The sequence below is a fragment of the Porites lutea genome, chromosome 5, assembly GCF_958299795.1.
Source record: "Porites lutea chromosome 5, jaPorLute2.1, whole genome shotgun sequence".
Lineage (NCBI taxonomy): Eukaryota > Metazoa > Cnidaria > Anthozoa > Scleractinia > Poritidae > Porites > Porites lutea.
This window is the reverse complement of record NC_133205.1, coordinates 40631570-40653784: the sequence shown is the minus strand read 5'-3', so window position 1 is coordinate 40653784 and position 22215 is coordinate 40631570. Positions and strand designations below refer to the sequence as shown.

General features: G+C 39.6%; 1 protein-coding gene across 1 annotated transcript; it reads right to left on the bottom strand.

The window, feature by feature from the left end:
- Positions 1-230: 230 nt before the first annotated feature.
- On the bottom strand, positions 231-22009 carry LOC140938381 (MFS-type transporter SLC18B1-like). Its single transcript, XM_073387868.1, has 16 exons — positions 21808-22009; positions 18629-18724; positions 17152-17225; positions 15881-16028; positions 13441-13509; positions 11868-11955; positions 11262-11342; positions 9756-9826; positions 8896-8994; positions 5090-5187; positions 4177-4272; positions 3228-3302; positions 2742-2808; positions 2313-2339; positions 990-1033; positions 231-294 (listed from the first exon to the last, which is right to left on the bottom strand). The coding sequence occupies exons 1-16, from the start codon at positions 21931-21933 to the stop codon at positions 231-233; spliced, it is 1323 nt and encodes a 440-aa protein (XP_073243969.1). The 5' UTR covers positions 21934-22009.
- Positions 22010-22215: the final 206 nt, after the last annotated feature.

The window sequence follows — 22215 nt, the reverse complement described above, 5'->3', positions numbered from 1 at the left end:
TTATGTTTGTAATGGCATACGACCCCATACCTTTACTACTCCGGTTTTTATCCGTTTATATACATGTTCCTCTCTGGAACCATTGACAATGGTCGTTTCCTCTTTTGAAGTAACCTCCTTCTTTCGTTCTTCATTATTTTTCATCGCTGAGTTTAGAGCACATCTTTGTAAAAGCTCTTAGGTAGGGTTCGTTTTTGTTGGCTAATTCTGGTGGTCCGCAGCCACTAAAATTATGAGCTCACAAGAATCGGCCTCTTCTCTTCCTCAGCAAGACCAGAATTTGCGTCGTCTATTCTAAAAAAAGGATGAGGCAGCACTATTAACATCTTATATAGTTCAAAAAGGCAGAGTCAAAGTGACCCTTAGGATAAATAGTGCTGACTGTCAGTCTAGTTTTGACGAAATGTCCAGTTGTAGACGAATTTATGGCTTAATTAACAGATCAATATATTGAGAAAACCCGATAAACTTTTTAAAGATTCCTGTGTTGATGATTTAAGAGGGTGAACAAAGCTAAGGCTTGCTAATTACCTTCATGGTAGTTCTCTTATGTCCCGAAAATAACGGAATAATTCCATATGGTCATCCAACATTTGCTGCAGAGAACAGCCAAGAAACGATGCCCTCATTCATCATTTTGGTGGCCTGTTTACTTTTGTTTCGCTGTCTCTGAGTGACAAATTTCGGGCCTTCTGGAAATCCGCGAACTAGTAACTTAACTATTAAGCTAGCTGTTGTAAAACGAGCTGAGTTTGCCACCACCTCAAAATTCATGACAAAGAGCTAAAGTTGGAAGTGAAAATTTTCTTTTTGGTTCTAAATAGCCCCATCGTAAATCGACGAACTTAAACAAACGACAGGCGACCAAGGCGGTGTTCTCAGTTGCTCACGGTTCACGTGACCTACGTGGTGGCTAGAAAATAGCAAGACTGCATGTCTGCGAGTAGGCTTTTACCTTGCCCCACACTTCATTTGTACTAATTACTAACCTAAGAGCCGGTTCAAACATCGTGAAGGCTGACAGAAGCAGCGCCTGGAAACAATCAAGAAGTAAATGTATTTTATGCCTAACAAATATTTCAAAAATTTTAATCATCATTTCTTAAGGACGCATTTCGAAGCGTTTTGTCTCAAACCCCAACCACAAGGCCAGTTTGGCAACATGAACTTCTGCGATCTCTCACAGTGTTGTTGAAGTAGTCTTTGACCATTTCGACAGATTCAATAAATGGCCTTTGCCGGCGGTTTTCAAATATCTGATTTGGAATTGGCAACCTGTGGAGGTGATAAAATGAAAATGAATACAAGAAATCTCGTCCGGAACTCAGATCGTTTTCTTTTCATCTTTCTCACTTCAAAACCAAAATTCTACCATCAAACTAAGTTTATCATCATCCCTTTTCAACAATGCTGTTCCTAGCCTGAATATGATTTCAACTGGGAATTACGTTTTTCTTTAAAAAAAAAATTCTGCGGCTGTTTTGTAACTCTCTGGATAGTCATCCGCCATAAGTTTGGGATCTCACGGGTTCGACTTTTTCTTTTGGTGACGTGACATGCTGCGGAATATTACTTCTCTTTTAGGAAAGCAAGGCCTTGTTTATATGGAGAAAAGCTGTCCTTAGTGGAAGGGCCACCCTACCAACCGAGCCAACTTAAGTGAGCGTTTATATGCGAAGAAAGATGACCCTTTTAACCCGCCCCATCAGCGTAGCGCATGCTCTGATTGTCTAAAAGAGCGCTCGCGCATGTTCTAATTGTCAAGTCTTGACCGGGTTGAAACGGCTGGCTGAGTCAAAGTGGTTGTATGATGAAAAGTTGGCCCGGCTAAGGAGTGACCCTTCCATGTAAACGATTCGCCACTTTTTGTAAGGAAATGTATGAAAAGGTGGCCGCCCCCTAGGGTAGCTCGGGTAGGCGAGTGAGTCTTCTAGCTGGAGCAACTTCTCCCCACATAAACGGGGCCTAAGGGTGGATCATTTGAAGCATACACGTCCAGCCGTCGCATTTGCTCGCTGAAATTTTTTGTTTTTAAGCTAAAATACAGTGATAAAAAATTGCAACGGGCAATACGACGGCTATACGCTAATGTTGCAAGTGAATGCACTCTAGGTACAACGTATTCTTAATTTAAGGCATCATTTCATGCAACCACTGATTTCAAGCCTTAATATTTGTAAATAAACATATTTAGGTGCAGTTTAGATATACTTGAACTTAGCTTTAGAGTAAATAGTGATTAAATTCACATTGAGAAGATGTAAATTTATGCAGAAAAAGCATGGCGAGGTGCAGTAACATAGTTTACTTACTTGGCCAAAACAGATGAAACCTGCGATCTACAAACGAAAAAAATAGAATAAATAAATGAATAAAAATAAGAAAAACAATAGAGGTAAGAAAGTTACATTTGTTAATGCTGTCCTGAGTAGTGTCATGTGTATCTTCCTTCCAAAGCCCGGTTAGAGAGCCCGACCGCTATTGGATTGTCTTGAGGTTAAACCCATCGGAAACTCAGGGGGGAATCGGATAACGACTAATAACGGGGGAGTGCTGCAGCATTTTGGTGGATGAGCCGCAACCAAAATAGATATTCATTCATCGGTCAGTTTGCATTTATATTCACCGCTTTCCTTGTGTTTCACAGCGGTAGATCCCCGATAAGTGAGCAGCAAATTACATGTAGTCGGGGTTTAGTGGAAAGACGAGCTAGTAGATAATATCTTAACAAAAAAACTTACACTTGTGGCCCACTGAAAACCTAAGTTTTCGCTAAAAATCCCAGCTATACTTGGTCCAATTGTTGCCCTGTAAATAAAAAAAAGACAACTCCTGGAAAACTTGGCTAAGCTTAAAGGAGAAACATGTTGGCACAAAACTGAAAACACTTAAAAAAGGAGAGTTCGAACGACTAACTAACTAACTAACTAACTAACTAACTAACTAACTAACTAACTAACTAACTAACTAACTAACTAACTAACTAACTAACCAACTTACTAACTAACTAACTAACTAACTATTGTAACCAACTAACCAACTTACTAACGAAATAAATAAATAAATAAATAAATAAAATAAAGTGACGTACAGCGCATGTGCAACAACAGGGGAAACTCTTTAAAAATTCTATTAACGCAACGAGATTATAGCCGGACTGAATTAACAAAACAATTCCAAAAAATGACCACAACATGACCAACTACAATTTACCGTGATAAACTTACCCTAGATAAAACATGCAGCCAAAAATACTCGAGAGAACGGCATACGTGGATGAATTGTCAGGCATCCTGTTCGCTCTACATAATAAACATCATGAATGAACACTTTTTACAGGCCGGGATATTTCACTTGATTGTCAGTCAGACAATGCAGGGTAAGATATTGATTGTTAATTAAATCCTACTACGTTCGTACCATAGATTTACAATTAAAAAGTTGAATATTACCGACAGCCATATGATACGGTCAAGAGAATTAACCAAACAACTGTAAGACACGGGTTAGAAATTGAAGTTTTAAGTCAAGAGATGTGCTTGTTCAATGTTTATTTTACCTTGCAAGCACATTAAAGCAACAGCCCACTCTAAATCTCTCTGCTACTTTGGCTGCTGCACACGGATCCTAGTGAACATTTATTTAACGCTGAACGTTATAAGCTATAACTTGAGTCATTATTTTATTGCTTCGTGTCTTTCGTTGTTATGCTCTGAACAGTGCGATTAACGTAAAAAAAAGGTTACAAAAAGGCCGAGAAACCATTATTTGGAGAATTTAAGGGCTGCGGTGAAGTAAAAATTAAGCGAATCAAAGTTTTCTAAGTTAAATAGAGGATTCCCGATGAAAGTTAGCCTGGCCCGGGTTGTTCAAACGTTAGACACCGCAATCCCTTGGGCTATCCATAAGATAGAGATATCGATTTATTCACTGGATAGCATTACGCCCCAGACACAGGTGTTTAAGGTCCCTATTGTTTCTCAAATGTGTCTTTTTTTTTATTTATACAATTGTTCGTAAGTTTCACTGAGTCAGTAGTTGGGTCCTTTACAAGGTGATAATGATATCTTGGTAATTGTTATCAGCCTCGTCCTTCGGCTCGGCTTATAACACTTTCCTCGACCTTGCTTGCTTTTTTTTCAGCTTCCCGGTAAGAAAGTAATAAAAAACACTCACCTGGCACTTCTAACTAAATCTGGCATTATTGGCACGAAAGAAAATCCTCCCCCAAGACCACAAATAGGAAGGCTAATACAAACAAACCACACCTTTCTGAAAAATGTAAGAAAAGAGCAAAATTTTAAAAATGTTTACAGAAACAAAAATGTTTCTTTATACATTATCAGGGCAAACAAATTCAAGTGCCAGCCATGCACGCCATAATCACTGAGGTCGACTTGGAGGCTTCTTATACTACAGTCGAAACTCCAGCAACTAACGACCACCTCTCTCAGTACAACGGCCACTTTTTTCATTGTTGAATAGTCCATAGTACATTGACTCTTGTTTAAACCTCTCTACGGCGGCCACCTCCTTCTGTCCCCAAGGCGGCCGTGGTGGAGAGGTTCAACTGTATAATTTATTTAATAGTTCACCTAATGCACGTAATACGTACAATTTGTCTTTATTGCAGAAAAACCTATTCTATTATTCTATTCTATTATTTCTATCAAGCAGCCACTTTGTTGAGAGCTACCACATCGAACACTCTTATCCTCTTCACCATCTGCGTTCGTTGACTTACATTGAGGCTGCAATCTTGGACAAAATAGATGGAAAATTATCCCCCCCCCCCTTCCCCATTTAAGGAAGCTGGAAAATGGCTCTGGGGGATAGGGGTTTGCTGTTCCATTTTATACTGTCCAAGATTGTAGTCTATTTGTACTCAACGGTCAGCCGGTATGGAACGGTTATTTGGGTTAATGCTGGTTAAAAGGTCTGGGGCCAATTTAATAAAACTTTTATAAATGCAATTTACAAGTGTAGCCACTGTTTTAGAGTCAATGGCTACAATTGTAAATTACACTTGCAAAAGAATAGCTTTATTAAATTGAACCCTGTTGTATCTTTGTCTAAGGTAGTTACAAACCTTTGAGGTAAAAATGTCAAAAACGGCGCAGGACCGAGCATAAGATAGCCAATACCAAATCCAGTGAATCCCAATATAAGGAAGCCTCGGTACCATTTCTTTATTATGAAACATTAATAATAATAACAATAATAATTTATTCACTAATATTGCCCGCAAATATTCATACTAATGATCTAATGAGCATTACAGCTAAAAATGTATTCACAAAATGAAAGCAAATTAACGAAATACAACAAGAATATGTCTTGTAATGAAATATCTAAAAATATTAATATGTAACTTGTAAAAATACAGATAACTCTAAGCAGACGTTTTAAGAATATGCGTCTTAAGATGGTGCTAAAAATTTTGTTTGTATATAGCCGTCAATAAACTGGAAAATTGAAACTTGAGATCTACAAGTTTTAAAACCAAAATATATCCCCGTTTTGGAAAGATGCTTTATAGCATTCCTTGTGGCGATTGCAATGCTGACTATTTTGGTGAGATCTTTCATGGGTCTCTTTTTGACTGGAACGCACACGTCCTTGTCATTCAGGTGGCCAAAGGTCTTCCATGGAGTTAAAAAAGACCACCCAGAACAAGTCCAAAGAAAAAAAAACCCTCACTCGAGATAGACTTCAGTTTCATTTTCAAAGTTCGCACATTCTACGCGGTTACAAGGTGATTAGGGATGCAATTAATTCTTCCCGAAGCTTAATTACCTTTGCTCTAGATAAGTCGAGAGACTAAAGAGAAATTCTTTTAGACCAGCAGGAATACCATCGGATGGAGAACGAAGAGACCCCTTGACCTTGCCTTTTCCTTATTATACTCGAGCAATATTACGCCCTCTAAAAGCATTTTATCCTTGATATTAGGCATAAGTCTACCCTTTGTACCCTGGCATACTCCCTATAATGGCCTTTACGGGATGTTCCAACTAAAAGGGTACTTTTTTTACACTCGAGGAAAATTTAATGGCGGGGATTTCACTAGTTGAAGTATGAGAAAGGCTTCGAAAACCTGTAATTTGTGGTGTGTACGTGGCTGTAATTTGTCTTCTTTAATGCCTGATATTCTCCTGTAAAAATATTTATTACTATTTATAGCTATCGCTAAGTGCCAACGAGCAAAGATTTTTCCTGTACGCTCGCGCTGTCAAATTTGTTTAGAAATGTCATGAAATACAGTAATTGATGAAAAATAGGTTGCATCAGGAGCCCATCAAATGGAGCCTCCATCTCCATTAATTTCTTGAGTCAACCCTTTCCCGAGTAGATTTATAAATAGAACGGCTTGCTTCCCGCGAAAAGTGTCATATTTCCGTGAGTCTCGTATGTCAACGTGAAAAAAATTAAGTTGGATGAAGTCGAACTCAGAAGCCCGTCTTTCGACCGTTTTCCTTTTCTACTATACGTCCATTTTTACAGTTTTACAGCCGCTGGGATCTGGGATGAAATAAAAGTTAATGAATTACCCGACTGAGACTGAGCATGAAGCGATGGGACAAAGGCAGCGAACTGAGGATCACGGAAAGGTTCTTTGCGAGTGTTTGTTTTTGTTTGTTTTTTTTTTTGCCGTCATACATCCCACATTTAAGCATGCACCTTGAAAAGAGTCGACGATTAAGCGTTCTGTGGACGATTTGAAACTCTCCGATGATCAGCGCCGAAAAAGTGTCAGGATCATTTGATTTTTGTTATCGCCGTGGAGTGGATTTCGCCAGTTAAGCACCGCGTGCAAAAGCGATTACCTAAGTAGCAACCAAGGAGGAATGCTTCAGAAAAATTGCAGTCTTCCTTTATAACTGACTTGTATCACCATGAGAGTTGCCTGATAAAACTGGCACTTGAAAAGTTGAACAGAAGATAACAGTTGCTCGACCGTAAAGCTAACTCAAAAGTAATTTGCTAACGGTGGAATTTGGGACATCGCGCTCCAGTCCAAAGACCCTCTTATCTCAAGAAAAACAAAATGGATTGTATCTGCGCCCAAAGAATTATGACTGACTAACAGGAGAATTCTCAGCAATTAATGTAGAAGTTTAGGCCAATTCTTTCCTTCGAATTCGCATCCGTAGATCACTTTTTTGCGAGAAAACAATGGCTGGGCTCGGCGTTACAAAACATAGCAGGGAATCATCACACTAACTGACGGACAAAACAACCACAGTATAGTATTTATTCAGTCAAACGCATTTCGGAGAAAAACTTGAAAAACTACAAATTTGATTAATATTGAGTAATTTAGCCGAAATAAGAACCTTAACGCTCAAAAAAATTGGCTAAAGAAAACGAATCCTGTCAGAACTACAGACTGCAGGTAGTAATTAATCATTACGCATGTAAGCTTCATGGCCTCTTTTAAATGAAAGACAAGCAACCAAAATTAAGATTATCATAGTCAGAGTTTAAAACTCTCCACAGTATAATCTACCCGCTAGAAAGAAAAGAAAGAAAATCTCTGAGGGATGAAAACGCTAAAGTCACGTTTCACTAGCTTATGATTTTGTTTGGCCTGTCAGCACCGGATTTCCAGCTGTTTCATGAAGTACAATAGCAGTGTCATTTAGTCGTTGTGATTGGCTCTTCCCACCGTCGGCGCGCGGAGTCTCCCCTGGGAACCGTTCTAATTATAAATCTACTCGGGAAAGGGTTGACTCCAAGGGCTTGTATGGGAGATGGAGGCTCCATTTGATGGGCTCCTGGTTGCATTGAAAATAGTGCAAACTAAAGCAAGCGGCACACATACACCCACCACGGCCGGGGCGGTACCTCACGGATGCGCACAGCCACATCACGCAGGGGGTGGCAGTCACAGACAGCTATTCCGCCCTTATTGGGGCCCACCAGCGTGGCAAAGCCGCCGGGTTAATGAACTGGTGAACCCGCGTTTCAAAACCCCCGTACTGCTGACGTGGGTGCAAAGCAGTCTATCAAGCGCCAGCTCCACACAACACATGTGGGAGCTGTTGGCTGGGAATCGCACGGCAGTTCTCCCACGACATGCGCGGGGAAGACGGATCATAGGTTTGGTGTATGCGTGCCCCTTGCTTTAATTTGTCTTTTGAAAATAGTGAACTAAACTGTCCTACTGCATAAAGAATTTGAAATCCCGACTTAACACAGCAAACGTTTCGAGATATTGAAGTTCGTGTTTTTGTCCGAAGTTGCGCACAAGTCATTTTGCGTAAAATTTAGTGGTCTTATAAGCAAGCTTAAAATCCTCGAAAAATCATATTAAAGTTTTAAAGCTAAAAAAATTTATGGTGGGCCAATGAAGCCTTACGAATTATTTTGCTTCAAAGACACAAAGAATTTCGTTGCGTTATAATTTTTCTGAGCGGCATACAATAAAAAATTCCAGCGGGCAAATGCGACAGATATTGCGTAGGATGGAAATGATCCACCCGACGATTGGTTAAAGACGGGATGAGCACCGGACTCACAAACATGCACACGGTTCGTGGATTCTCTGATCTGTATCGCGTGTTCGCTCGAAAACAAAGCATTCTCTGCCCTGCATTACGTCATGGTTGCCTTACGCTACTCTATGTTACATCGATTCGAGATTTTTTCTGCCCCTGGAACAATCGCGCACGGCTTTATTAGGCTGCCGCCTCGCAGCCTCGCGTCTTCGCGAAGCTGCTCGTTGGCAATAACTACATGTGTGAAAGGAGTGCCATTTTTAAGTTGAAGGTTCAGGTAAAGGGTACCTCTTCTGAGAAAAACATGGTTTATCAAAGGGCTAGGGGGTTCGTCAATTCATTTTTAAAAAGAGTTACTATGCTTAGGTTTTATCGGTAATTAAGACACACTCACCGTTTTATCCCCTAACCAGCCAATTGCTGGCGCCAAAGTGGCATACACCCCAGAATATAATAAAAACATAAGGCCAATCTGGACTGAATTTTCACCTAGCTGTAAATGAAAGGATCAGTTATTGACACGCCGAGACATCTTTCAACAATATATGTATCTGCATTTATTGAGGCTCTTGATCTTATGGTAATGCAAACCAGAAGTAGCATCCACTTTTATACCTTGAGGTGCATGTCAGCCTAGCTGGGAGATTGGGAGGTCGGGAGCGGGTTTCTATGGAAACACCATTCCCTGTTAGCCTAGTTGGGAGATTGGGAGGTCGGGAGCGGGTTTCTATGGAAACACCATTCCCTGTTACTGTTAGCCCAATGGAGACTTACTATCGACGCAAATGAAAACGGCGATTATTCTTGTCAACTCGTCCACTGAGATACCTACTAGTGGAGAAATTAGGTTGGAGCTAAAGAGAGGGGATCACATCTGAGCTCAGATAGATAAAGCACCAGTTACCACCTTGCTATTCTCAAAGGTTACAGTGTTGGCCCTGGCCGTATTCACTAAAAAGCCTCCTAAGAGGAGCTCGTGCGCACGGCTCTAGTGGGACTCATTACTGAAATAAAATAACAGGGTTGGTGTTGTAGCGGAGCTCTATTGGACTCTCTCGAGTGGCTTATTGTACTGATGCCAAACACGAGGATTCTGTGAACACCAGTTGAAACAAAAATACATAAAAAATGTCAAAAAGAAAAATGTCTCGTCGTGTTAGGTTAGACTACTGATTCGATTGCACAGACACTAGAAAAAAATACCATGATCACGTATCAAGGAAACAGAGAGAAAGACAAAATCAGCCAGCTTACCTGTTTCATATGAGGTTCAAAAATGGGCTCTAAATAACCAAAGGAGCAACCGATGATGACATAAGAAAGTGCTTAAAAAAAGAGAGAAAAAAGGAGTTCCAAATAAATAATACAGTTGAATAAATTTTGCGGTTGCTATGTAACGCTTTGTGGTCGGCTAAAAAAAATGCGCCACTTCAGCCAATCAGAAGTAAAAGCTGTTTTAAGAATTCTTGCAAGAAGAAGCTACTTCTTATGTGCATTCATAGATCAGTAGCACACGCGGACGCGTTTTTCATTTGTTTGATTTTGATCGTAATTATGATTGACAGCCGCGAAAAATGCAATTGTGAAGGCGGCTTTTGAACTTTACAGTTCGCGTGTTTGTGAAAAGCGCAGTAAACGGCTCAGCGTGTACTCAAGAAAAAAACTGCTTACAGCTTGAAGGACAGCCTTTCGTTGCCTTATGTGCGCGCTCTGGGGTATATGTTGTGGTTCAATTTTATCCTCGGTTTAAATTTTATACTCTTTTGGTTTTGGACATGTTCAGTAATGGATGGCAATGAGATTAAAACAAAAGAAAATAAAAGTTGAAGTACTGTTTAAAAACGAGTAGGAGTGTATTATAAGGTTTAAAAACTGGAGGTGAAGCCGAGAGTCTTTACACCTGATAAGACACGACTGTGGATTTTTGAACCCAGGAAACACTTTATCAACTTCTTCGTTCGAAAAATGAAGTTCCTTCGTCGAATGAACAGTTTCCCTTGCTTAAAACACGTTGCGATTTGCTAGAAAAACGGCGTTATTTTAGCCAATCAGAAGTGAGAACTGTTCAAGATTTTTCGCTGAAAAAAAGCTAGAGTTGGTAGAAACAGTACGGAAATGACGACAGTGTCGGAAGTGGGTTATGGTGCGTATAAACCCGCGGCAGGCGAGACAAAAGGGGCAAATTCCCTTGAGGTTTTTATAGGGAAAACAAAACATACAAGCTCAAGAGGTCTAATGATGCGTAGTGCTCCGAGCTAGCTTTCGTAGGGATTCGTCCTTGGGAAAATAATAAATGGGTTATTGTCCATTCAAAGAGCACGCTTTACTTTAACAATTGGGCCCTGTCCACACTAAAAAATAAATCCGTTTTCAAAAGTCTGCGTCGATTCGCGTCCACACTACCGTTTTGATACGTTTTCGACTGTTCACACTAAAACTTTCCAAAACGATGGAATTGCACGTGGTAACGTAAGTTGAACTCTATGGGCATCCTTCAAACACACGCGCCTGCGATATTTTTGGTCATCGTTTTCATTTTGCGGCGTTTTCGACAGTCCACCCTAATACGATATGTATGCGTTTTCGTTTTGATCCACTTTCAAGAGCCCTTCAAATCGAAAACGCTTAGCGTATGAGTGTGGAACGAAGGCCTAGACACATCGAAATAGGTGCGTTTTCAAGCAAAAACGCATTAGTGTGGATGAGACCTCAAGACGTTGACCACGCGCCAATAATACTACATTAATTCTGAGTACATACCGGACAAGAATACACCAGGAATTCGTAATGCTTTGAAGAAGGAGGTTGATTCTTCTTGTGTTTCCTCAACAGCTTGTTTTTCTAAGGAAAATGGTAACACAAGATATCTAAATTATAATGGAACCATGATTGGCCAGGATTCGATGGTACATTACTCGCATCTTCCAAACTTGGTCAACGCCAGCTGAATGGTTATGAAAATTTAGCCGGGGGGATTTGGGCCAATAAAAACGGCGAAATATTGTGAATGAATAATAACTATTAACAAAGGCGAATAAAAGTAAACGAAGGGCATCTATCAGAGGGTAAGAGATCGGTGCAGAGTGATTAGTAAAATCGTGTAATCATGTAGAGTGTACAGTCACAACTCAGTTCAAAACGAGGCTGGAGTTGACCTTGTTTTGATACAACCCTGCTTTATAGCGGAGCGTGCGCCCGCGCGAAGCGCGCCCAGCGGAGCCTTATGACTAAAGGAAAAGGTTGCTGGCAATGGTTTCTCTCCCTTCAAAGCGTAAATTCTGGCCTGGAGAAACCCCTGCTCGCAGGGTACTTTATCCTGTGGCATTTCTTAAAACGAAGACAAGATGATCAGAGATGACTACGAACCTGTTCCACGTAAAAGAGCTGCAATAGCTGGAATGGTGGAAATCATAGCACAGCCCATCACAATAAAGGGAAGTTTAAAGCCACCAGCCTGTGTGTAAGAATAAGAGTAAAGAAGATAATTAGAGACTTAGTTTCACATTAGGACTACGACTAATGGCAAACGACAATATAGACCAAGTTATCTCTATACTTGTCGTTTACTGTTTATCATATCAACACGATAATACAAATTTTCGAGCCGTCAAGTCTTTCTAACTAATATTTTATTCCATTGTCAGGCATAATATATTCTGTATAACAGTTTAAACTCAGATCTTTGAAACAAAATGTGTCCCAGAAATAGGCAGATAAGAGATAAGAGATACGGATAAGAGATAAGAGTGGATTTCAGGTTGAGTTTGAAACTTTTCTAAAAATTTTGTCATCTTAATTGCCTCTCTAAGAAATCATATACACTTAGAGGCTTAGACCTGTAATTCCTTTTAAAACAGCGGTCCAAGGAACATTGCGCAGGTGTAAGATCCGAATCGGACGCAGTGTAGACGGATAATGCATAATTAATACTAAGTAGAACTATTGTATTAAAGAGAAAGTCTATTTTCTATTTTGAGTTGCAGCAGTCAGACACACAGGTTTCATAACCTCGTAAATCATTGTGATCTATTGACGCGCACTATTAGTGCGGCCTCGCCCAAACGTTGAACTTTTCATAAGACGAACCGAACATAGTGAGTTATGTTCATGAAAAGTTTGACGTCTGGCTCAGTTAAGTTCGTCTGAGTGAGTTTGGATCGCCCAACAAGTTCTATCCGTCTACTTCAGACGGACAGGACGTCTGAAGATCGTCTCCATGACAAACGTCGATGTTCAAATGCGACGAACTAAACTAATAAATTAAAAATTTGCATGATCATGTATATTTAGCCACGTTCGAAAGAAAATTTGTTACTGGCATGATTCAGTTGATTGGTACGCGAGATTGACTAATTGGCGTGGGTGGGTGTGTAGTGGGTCGTGCGTCTTAGTGCCTAATTTGGTCTAAAAAACATACTGGAAGGTTTTTTTACAACGACATAGTGAAACAAAAGCCGCGATTATCTTAGAGTTTTCTTTTAACCGGAAGTGGTTTTCTTGGACGCATGTGCATTTTATTAAGAACGCAGAGTGTGCGAGAAGCATGCGGGAAAATGGGAGAGGGCCGGGGAAGACATATTTCGCTGATAAATTTGCTTTACTGAATTTTATCGGAGAAACTTTTTCATGAATGCGAAGGGTCGTGTAAAGGAAGACGGTACCTTCAAATTCTACGAGCAAAAGTCTTCTCGAAGAAGTATGAGCTATCACGCACGACGCACTGACAACCCACGATGCATGGCGCACGGCCCACGACGCACGACCCACTACCCACCCACCCACGTCAATAAGTCAATCTCCGCCTGACCCAAAAGACGATCTTAACTTAATTTAGGTCGACCCAAGTTAGAGTTTGATTCGTCTCACGAACAGTTCCAGATTTGGCCTAGGCCTTACATCCGCAAACATTCAGAAACAAAATTTTCCTCTGTTTACATACTGAGTAAAGAAATCCTCCTAAAGCTGGACCAAGGCTAAAGCCAATTCCAGTAAATGTCTCCGCTGCTCCCTAAGAAACCAGAACCACACAAAAGTTATAGAGTTTGGTCAGGGTTAGGATCAGACTACACGGCACTCCACGAAAAAGGTCTAAAGAGACGCAGAAAAAGAGGGGAGGGATTAAGATTTAAGAACAAAAGGATATTTAAACCATACCAAAACTGAATGAACTATGAGCCGCGTAGCACTCAAGTAAATATAACCTACTAGATACTGTGAGTGATATAAAGAGAAAACCTCTGCAAATGATCCCCAACTGCGAATGATCCCCACAAAGCCAAATGATCCCCTAAATGGACCGCAAATGATCCCAAACGAAAAATACAATGGCTTGGACTCCGTTAACGGCTCATCGTGTCAATTTTATTGTTATTGCAAAAAGTAGTAAAAGTAAAAGTTTGCTTCTCAAATAAATACATAAATAAAAATTTAATGAAAAATACATTCAAGACTTTGTTCAATTAAATAAAAGCAAGCAAGAAATAAACTTTACCACACTAATCTTAAAACATCGTTAAATCAAAGAAACAAGAAAATAGCCACGCATTGTAGCTGAGCTGTAAGCAAGTTGCTATTTCGAAAAAAACGGAAACCTGTGCAGATTGATAAATTCGGGGACATTCTGACTTTTGTTTATTTTAAATGATCTCTTGTTTCGTCAAGGGCAGTCAGGTATACATAGGAAACTTAAGAACAACGACGAAGTTCACGACGACGGCATCTGTTGACTGGGAAAAGACTGGAACGAGAACGTCAGTGTCGGCGGGAAAAAGAAAACTTAAGATGCAAAAATGTTAAACTGTGATAGTGTTCGTTCGCATCAAAATCTTATTTTTAAGCCGTACGTCTAATTTCATTGACAAGGAAGAATTGTCTGACCTTTTCGAATGAAAAAATCCCTGCTTTCCGTATGAAGATTATCCAACTTTTAACCTGAGTCAGATGAGCGAGTCCGAGTGTTTGTCAGAGTTTAGATTTGGAAAAAGAGACATTCCGATGCGCTAGTGGTTTTCCATATAAAGTTTATTTCCTCTGTATTAAAGATAAAACGAATTGCCTTTCCTTAACGCGTACACATGAATAAATTTATCACTTACGAGTTCGCTCGCTCGGCCTCCAGGCGGTTGTCATGTTGTCTTCGAAGTAAAAACAATTCATGAGTCGAAGTTTCAATTAATATCGCTTGTTAGGAGAAAAAAGGAAGGATACCTGGATTTACGAGGATAAAAAAATGATACCCTATTTTAGACCCAGACTCTCCGATTTATATACCCTATCCCAGAGTAAACTGCTTGAAAACCATACACTTCACAGCGGCACATACCTATATAGCCCATATATGGCAGTACCCCCCCCCCCCCCAACACACACACACGCACGGGCCTGTGATCTGGCTTCCTCCTTCCCTTTTTCTTTCGAGGGCAAGAAGAAAAAGTTCCTTTTTTTCCCCCGGAAGTTACGTTGTAAACAGCCCCATTCTTCATCTAATATCCAACTACGATCCATTCCATTCCTCAATTTTTCCCGGGATCATTTGTGGTCAGGGGATCATTCGCGGTACTATAAAATTCCCTTGGAGCTGCAATTCATAGAAAGGAGATTGAGATAAACCAGGGGATTTCGAGTCGAAATCGTGTGCATAAACATAAGACTATGAAGTTTGACGTTGTGGGAGAACGACCAGTTACAAACTATATCCAAATCTGCTGAACAAACTAAAAAGAGTAGAAAATTGCATCGCCTCAAAACACAGCCCATGGTTTCTGAAACTCCTGCAAGCAGAATGGTGCGACCATTTGATTTTTCAGGGTGAATGGTAGGTACCCCAGGATTTAGACGAAGATTGCCCTGAAGAACTCAGTCTGGAAAAGATATCACTTAAAATTGAAGGCAAGGCTGATGGAACAGCTAAGGTTTACAAATTTATAAAAGATAAAAGTCTGGAAAAGAGCACAGCCAATCACAAGACGCACAGGCAGCGAAATAAATCAACCAGATCTACATATATGTTGTCGGCGCAAAGCGTGGGAAAACAAGTACGTGCGAGCACATCACAATTGGCCCTGCTTTTACGTCTGATTGGTTGAAAAAGTGGCGTAAGACGTATTAGCCAATCACAAGCGTAGAAACGTAAGGCCAAAATGCAACACAAAAGTACTGTCTCTACTCCTGAAAAACCGCTCCACAGCGTTTGTTTGTTTGTTTATCGTATTTACATAGCCAGGGTTAGCTTGGAAAGAAAATAGCGTGTGGTTATCCGCACTTGAAATCTAGACGTTTGTGGGCCAAAGGCAATACCATTTCACCAGTTATTTTAAGACCCAGGCGAGCGCTCTACTAATTGAACTAACTCTGTTTCTATCTTATGAAAAGTAACGTACTGTGACGGCTCCAACATTGATGGGAAACTTCTCTATCAGTATGGCCATGCATGAGGTCTCGGCTGCTGCTCCTCCTATCGCAGAAGTCGTTCTCAGCAAAAAACAGAAAACTGTGAAAATAGTTGTATCGGAAAGGCTGTCACAAAATCTAAGACAATAAGACGAAAGTAGATAGTTACTGTGAGACATATCTTATAATATACTTCATTTTCGTGCATTTCATCTGTTTGTACAGTAACGCTTTTAAGGAAACCTCCACTATCATTACAAGTTAAATTGTATTTGTTTGAAAGATCAATCAAAACTGCATTGGTTTTGTGTGGAAAGCAAAATGATTTTATTAGAAAGAAAATTAGTATGTAGTTTATTAAAAGACCAACCCTTTATCTAAACGGAAATCGTCCAACGCGCGTACCATTCGAAACAAAGAGGGAATCAAATTAGCCTGAAGGTCAGTCTATGTAAGACGAAAATCGTCTATTGTTGCTTCTGAATATTAAACTTCTAGCGCGCCGCCATTTGAAATCATATATGCCAATGTTGCATACAAAAGAACGTTTCCTCTCAACAATAGTGGCAGTTACCCAAATCCGTATCCATCTTCCTGATACATTTCCTTTTTCTTTTCACTTGTTGAAAAGGACTGAAATTTGTTATAACGTTAAGGGTTTCATTTTATATTACCTTTATCTATCCTTTCTAAAAAAAAGTAAAGGTTTAAGGGTTTGTTTACAGTGGAAAGTGCAATTAGCTTATCCAGCTCGTTTACAGGCACTCCAGTCAAATACTTAGAAACAAATAATTCAAATACAACATAACAGGGTTAAAAACCCCAACTGGCCGGAGGCAACAAGTTGGCTATTAATTTTACAAGCGTGGCCGAGGATTTGAACTCGGGACGACCGAGAACAAGTCCAGCAAGTTGCCAGAGCGGGACTCGAACTTGACCGGGACCGCCGGATTGCAAGTCCGACGCGCTGACCACTCGGCCAGGCTGCTGAAGGCAATCAAGTGACTGTATCGCGGGCTCAGCCGCACTATCCATTAGGTTCTCGTCGCTCTCGTGTATTTACTAACCATTTGATCGCGAGCGCACAGTGTAAGTATTTGTGTCAGAGATACATTTATTCGATTGCAAAGGCATAAAGTTTATTTTCTCAAGTGCATGGATAGTTTGTCACAGGAATTCCGGTTTTTCCTAAGCGAAATCTAATCTTTGTAAGGTTTTTTCGTTTAGAAGTGATTAAATATTATTTAACGCCACAACTGACCCAAATAAAATAAGTGATCCTCCGCAGATAAAAATTCCTGATAAAAGCACAAAGCGAGCACCATACTTTGGTATCTGAAAAAGTAAGATACAAAAACTATTTAGCAAACAATTAGCTAAGCGACAGTTTTCGTAAATCTCTATTTCATTTCTCGCCCAGTAAGATCTATAAGTTTTTCGGAATCCGCGTGGCGCATGAATCGGTTAGCGCGGTGGTATCTCGAGTCGCCTTTTATGCGTCGGGTTGGGGTCTGCAGTTGCCTAGTAACAAGAGAGGATAAAGCTCCTCTCTTGCTACTAAAAAAAGCGCGACAAACACTTCGGTCAACCACTAATTTTAAACAACCTTTTGAGCAATTTTAAATCTTGTCAGCCAGATACTGAGTTCTGTCATACGTTCGATCATGTGTTTGAGTCCCAGCTGTATATATACAGCTGTAAGTGAAGGCTATTTTCTTTGGAATTTTATTCTTGGCTTTTTCTTCCTCTTTATTTTCTGCAGATGGCCCTTTGCCCTGACCTTCGCGAAATCATCAAGACTCGTATTTATCCTTTATAGAATGAGTCATTGCTTTCACTGTAACACAGCTTATTTTAGAAATGGCTGCAGACACGCGCAAATGGCCCTTATGGGATGATTACGTCAGGCAAGCAAACCTCACCTCCAAGCCTAGTTTGTAAGCAAAATTCTTCGCGTTTTTATTCTGCACTCTTTGTGAGTGGATATTCCTTTCAACCCCACTGCCTTGGAAATTCATTTATGCAAAACTTTGCACCTTTTCATTTTCAAAACGGGGCTTGATGGTGAAATTTGCTCTTCTGCGGTAAAACATGCATAAGTTCATAAAGGTCTTGTGAGAATAACGGAAGCGATGTAGAAATGATGAAGTAATGGTGATGAGAACTACAACGAAAAAAAATTGGTTCATTGAGCAGGCATACAAACTCCGCACGGATGGTATGTGCCTTCATCTTAATTGTTTTTTTTTTCCCCTTTTTTCTGGAAAGCTGCATACCGTAAAATTCCGAGAATATGCCCCTCCATGTATAAGCCCCTCCAAATATAAGCCCCCCAAACGGGTAACGCAAAAAACCCTCCGTTAGATCGCCTTTTCAAATATAAGCTCCCCCCCCCTTGGAAAATTGCCCTCAAATATAAAGTACAACAAAGCGAAAATGGTAAAATATAAGCCCCGAGGTTTATTTTCGGAATTTTACGGTATCTCTGCCAAAGCAAGTGATGTTTCCACCAAACCCAACTCCTCAGAAAAACCCGTTAAGGGACCTGTCAGGGTCAGTTGAACAAAGAGGATTTATTACATAGCCAAAACCAAATCCCGAGTGGAAAAAGTACAATAGACCAATCATAACTGAGGATTTGCCTCATCTTGGCCGCTAGCGGTATCAGCCATATGATAAGACTTTAAAAGCCAGCAAGAAAACAAATGGTGCTGTTTTCAAGTAAAAAAGGAACTTACGAGAAATCCAAACACAGCAGAAAAGATAAACACTACAAATGGATAAGTTCCAAAGATTAATCCTATAACAGTGCTGGATACTCCCTTGTCTTCTGCCTATAGAGATATCACGGAAAGAAAACAGAAGTGGATTTTAAAAATTGCATTAATCATAAATAAATAAATAAATAAATAAATAAATAAATATGACATCTGAAAACGGAAAAGATTGGGAACATAACTGCCGATTATTCTTGAGAAAATTTCTTTGTAGTATCTAAATACTAGTGTAAACCTTTCATCCCTGACGTGGCATCACGTGACGATAACGCGAATCTCCTTCGCTGTGTCCGAAATCAATACATTTTTTGATTAAGAATGATTTTGAGTGGAATTTACTGGCTATTTAGAGGGCTTATTTTTCCAAAGAATTGGTTTGGTGCATTGGTGGCAAAATAGTAAAACACAAAATTCAACTATGGCTAGCACTCCATCTGAGAGGACTGGGCTTGAAACTTTTACCTATATATTTATTTATAAAAAGGTCTAAAGAAATGCTCTCGTGGGCAGTTTTAAGAAATATCTTTCCGAAGTAAAGTTTTCTGTGCAGCAATCAGTTGAATGCCATAACTGGTCAGGGCGAACTTTAAAAAAACATGTCGCCTCAATCAGTTGTACACTTGAGCCCGTGATTCAGTCACATGACACTGAAAAGTACATATTGTAAATGTTATATGTTTCTGGGCAATAACTTAATCAACCTCAAGTTTGTTAGCTTATTTCTCTCCTTTGTAAACATTGCTATTGCTATTTATATACAGCTTTATTTATTTATTTTTTTTCCATCACCTAACAGACTTATTTTTAGTAAAACAGAAAAAAAAAATTAATTTTCTTATTTAATCCAAAAACAGAACATTCTTTTTTCTGTGAAAACAAAAGAAGTAATAAATCCATCTCAAAATTCGTAGTCACCACACATGGTAAAATTTCCCTTTTACTACCTCCGATGCTATCAATTTTAGCAGTTTGAAGAAAACTTTGATAGGTAACTGACTTGTGACTGGGGAAGAGATCTCATACATGCTTGAACCTACAAAGCTGTATTTTGTCATCAGGAATAAAAGCCATATATACAACATGAGTAGTATAGCTTTTCAAGCAAAATACTACATTTATTTTTCTGATAGTCTTGAAGAACTGAGGGCTACAATCATGAAGCAAGGGAAAACAAAACTGGCTGCTCTGTGTGAGGATCGAGACAACACCAACAAAGCATGCCATCTACAGTTTCTATGCATATCTTATTTTGAATAGCATGATTACATGCCTAGTAATTTGCAGACCCACCCCTATTTTGTTGGGCCGACTGATTCACATTTTGATGAAATACAAGGTGACAAGAAACAAAACACTTCATGGCAAAAATAACAAAAAAATATTATCAGTCTGGAAAATTCAAATGAAAATTTTAGTTCGGGGCAAAACTGAAAAAACAGTCCCACAGATAAAGAATAGGAAAACAGTATAATTTGCAGGTGCACAGGTACAATTGATTATAAATCATGTACCGGTAACTGCAACCCTAACCCTTCACGATGCTGTGTCATGAGGATATTGCCATTTTAGGTCAATTCTGTTTTGAAGTCAGCCAGTTTTGTTTCCCATACACAAAATGCTACTCATGTAGAGTTATGAAAGAGACGATATCAAACAAATTTTTCTGAGCATACAACAAAAATATTGAAAAAGGTTGCCCAACTTTTCAAGTTTCAATTCCACGTCCATCATTGCATCAAGTTGCAACAGCTGACAGGACACAGTTTGAATGCCTAAATACAGTGCCATTATTTTTGAGATTTACTTGATGCAAAGACAAGTTTTAGCTTTTAAAAAAGATAGAAATAAAAGTGATATAGCCCCTTTAACCTAAAAACCTCAGTCTTCGGCTCCCACGTCTGTACCTGCAAATTCCCCAGCAGACCTGGTATAGGCTAGCCTGTTCCAAGCGCTGGTGTTCAGATAGTGGGAGTGGTGTGAAGTAACAAGGAGCATGAAAAAATGAAAGTGAGGCGGGGGGGGGGGGGGAGAGAATGGCATTCCCGCACCGCCCTCCCCAGTACCCCCTCTAGTTTTCCTCGCTTTCTTTACTTACCACTACTTACCACTACCTGAACGCCTGGAACAGGCTAGGTATTGGCTTCCACGGAACAAGAAAAAACCAAACCCCTCAAGGGTTGTTCCAAGTGGGTGAGACATGTAGAATAAAGCAACCATTTTTTTCAACTTAACTATTACATTACATGGACCTGTTAGATAGAGCTGGAGTTACTTAAGAGTGCCTTGACATCTCATGTTGAAAAGTAAAAAAATATAAGACTCTGCAAAGTTTCAGATTTTATAGACATTATTCTGGAGGGAAAATGGAAATTTGTATCCCCACCTGGCCAAACAAATGTCTGTGGTGACTTTACTGTCTTCATTACCTTCACTTTTTTTCCCTAAAATATTACCCTCAAACTCGTGAAGTTTACTAAATTTAACGTGCTCTCTTCTGACTGTGTTGATGGATTCCTGTAGTGGTTCAATTATTTTTCTTTGATGTACACTGTATTTTTTCTGATCAGTAAGTCATTATCATACCTTGCTAAACTCAAAAATAAAGAAAAATAGAATTTGCATCAAGGATGAAGCTTAAGCACAACATTGATGTTATAGAATTAAATTAAATTATATTCAAGCTTAAATGTTTTCAGCCTAGGTTGACTCTCATTTACCTTTGTCTCCTAGCCCTAATTCATGAATAGTAGGGCTATTAAGAGAAAGAACATTGAGAATCAATTTTGTTTAAAAATTTTAATCCGGATTTAATTCTGACCTGTAACACTTGAACTGACTAAAACTGCTTTAAAGAAGTTAAAAAACAAAACTGTTGTAAGAACTGTTGAAACTCTCACTACAAAGAAAGGCAAGACAATATTTATGCATAGTCCGAAACAAGTTAATCATGCATGCATATCTGTTCTGTTCACAAGCCGAGCAGAAAAAAAATGCACCGGCTGTTTTGAAATCTTTTTTTACTAAGTCAGCCTAAGTCAGCACATACGACTTTTAATAGGGAAATGCAATGAGCGTATGATTAACCACTGCAGGTCAATAACAGACTCAGTACAAGAAAATGCAGAATTAATATATCTTACCTCGCTTGGAAAAAATGGCACATAAACGGCATATGCTGCGAACACCACAAAATACACGAGATAAAGGGCGGCTAAAATAATTATCATCCGAGCGTTAGCCCAGGGACGTTCTGGCATGGTTTCCATGATTAGCAATAAGTGACACTGGTTCTTGGGTCTGATATATTTCGACCTTTTTAGTCACGCGATATTTCAATATCACATTGACAATTTTCACCAGGCGGTCCTACTCACTACCGAAGGGATCCTGGGACTAAATGTAGAGTGTGTGACACGCGTATGAGTGGTTCGTGACGCGAGTGTGCAGAGTGTGCAACATAAACTCTTCCCTGTGACTTGTCGGCGCCTTTCAAATACACGTGAAGATCCAAAACAAAAATAATAAAGTGAACGGAAATAAAACTAAAT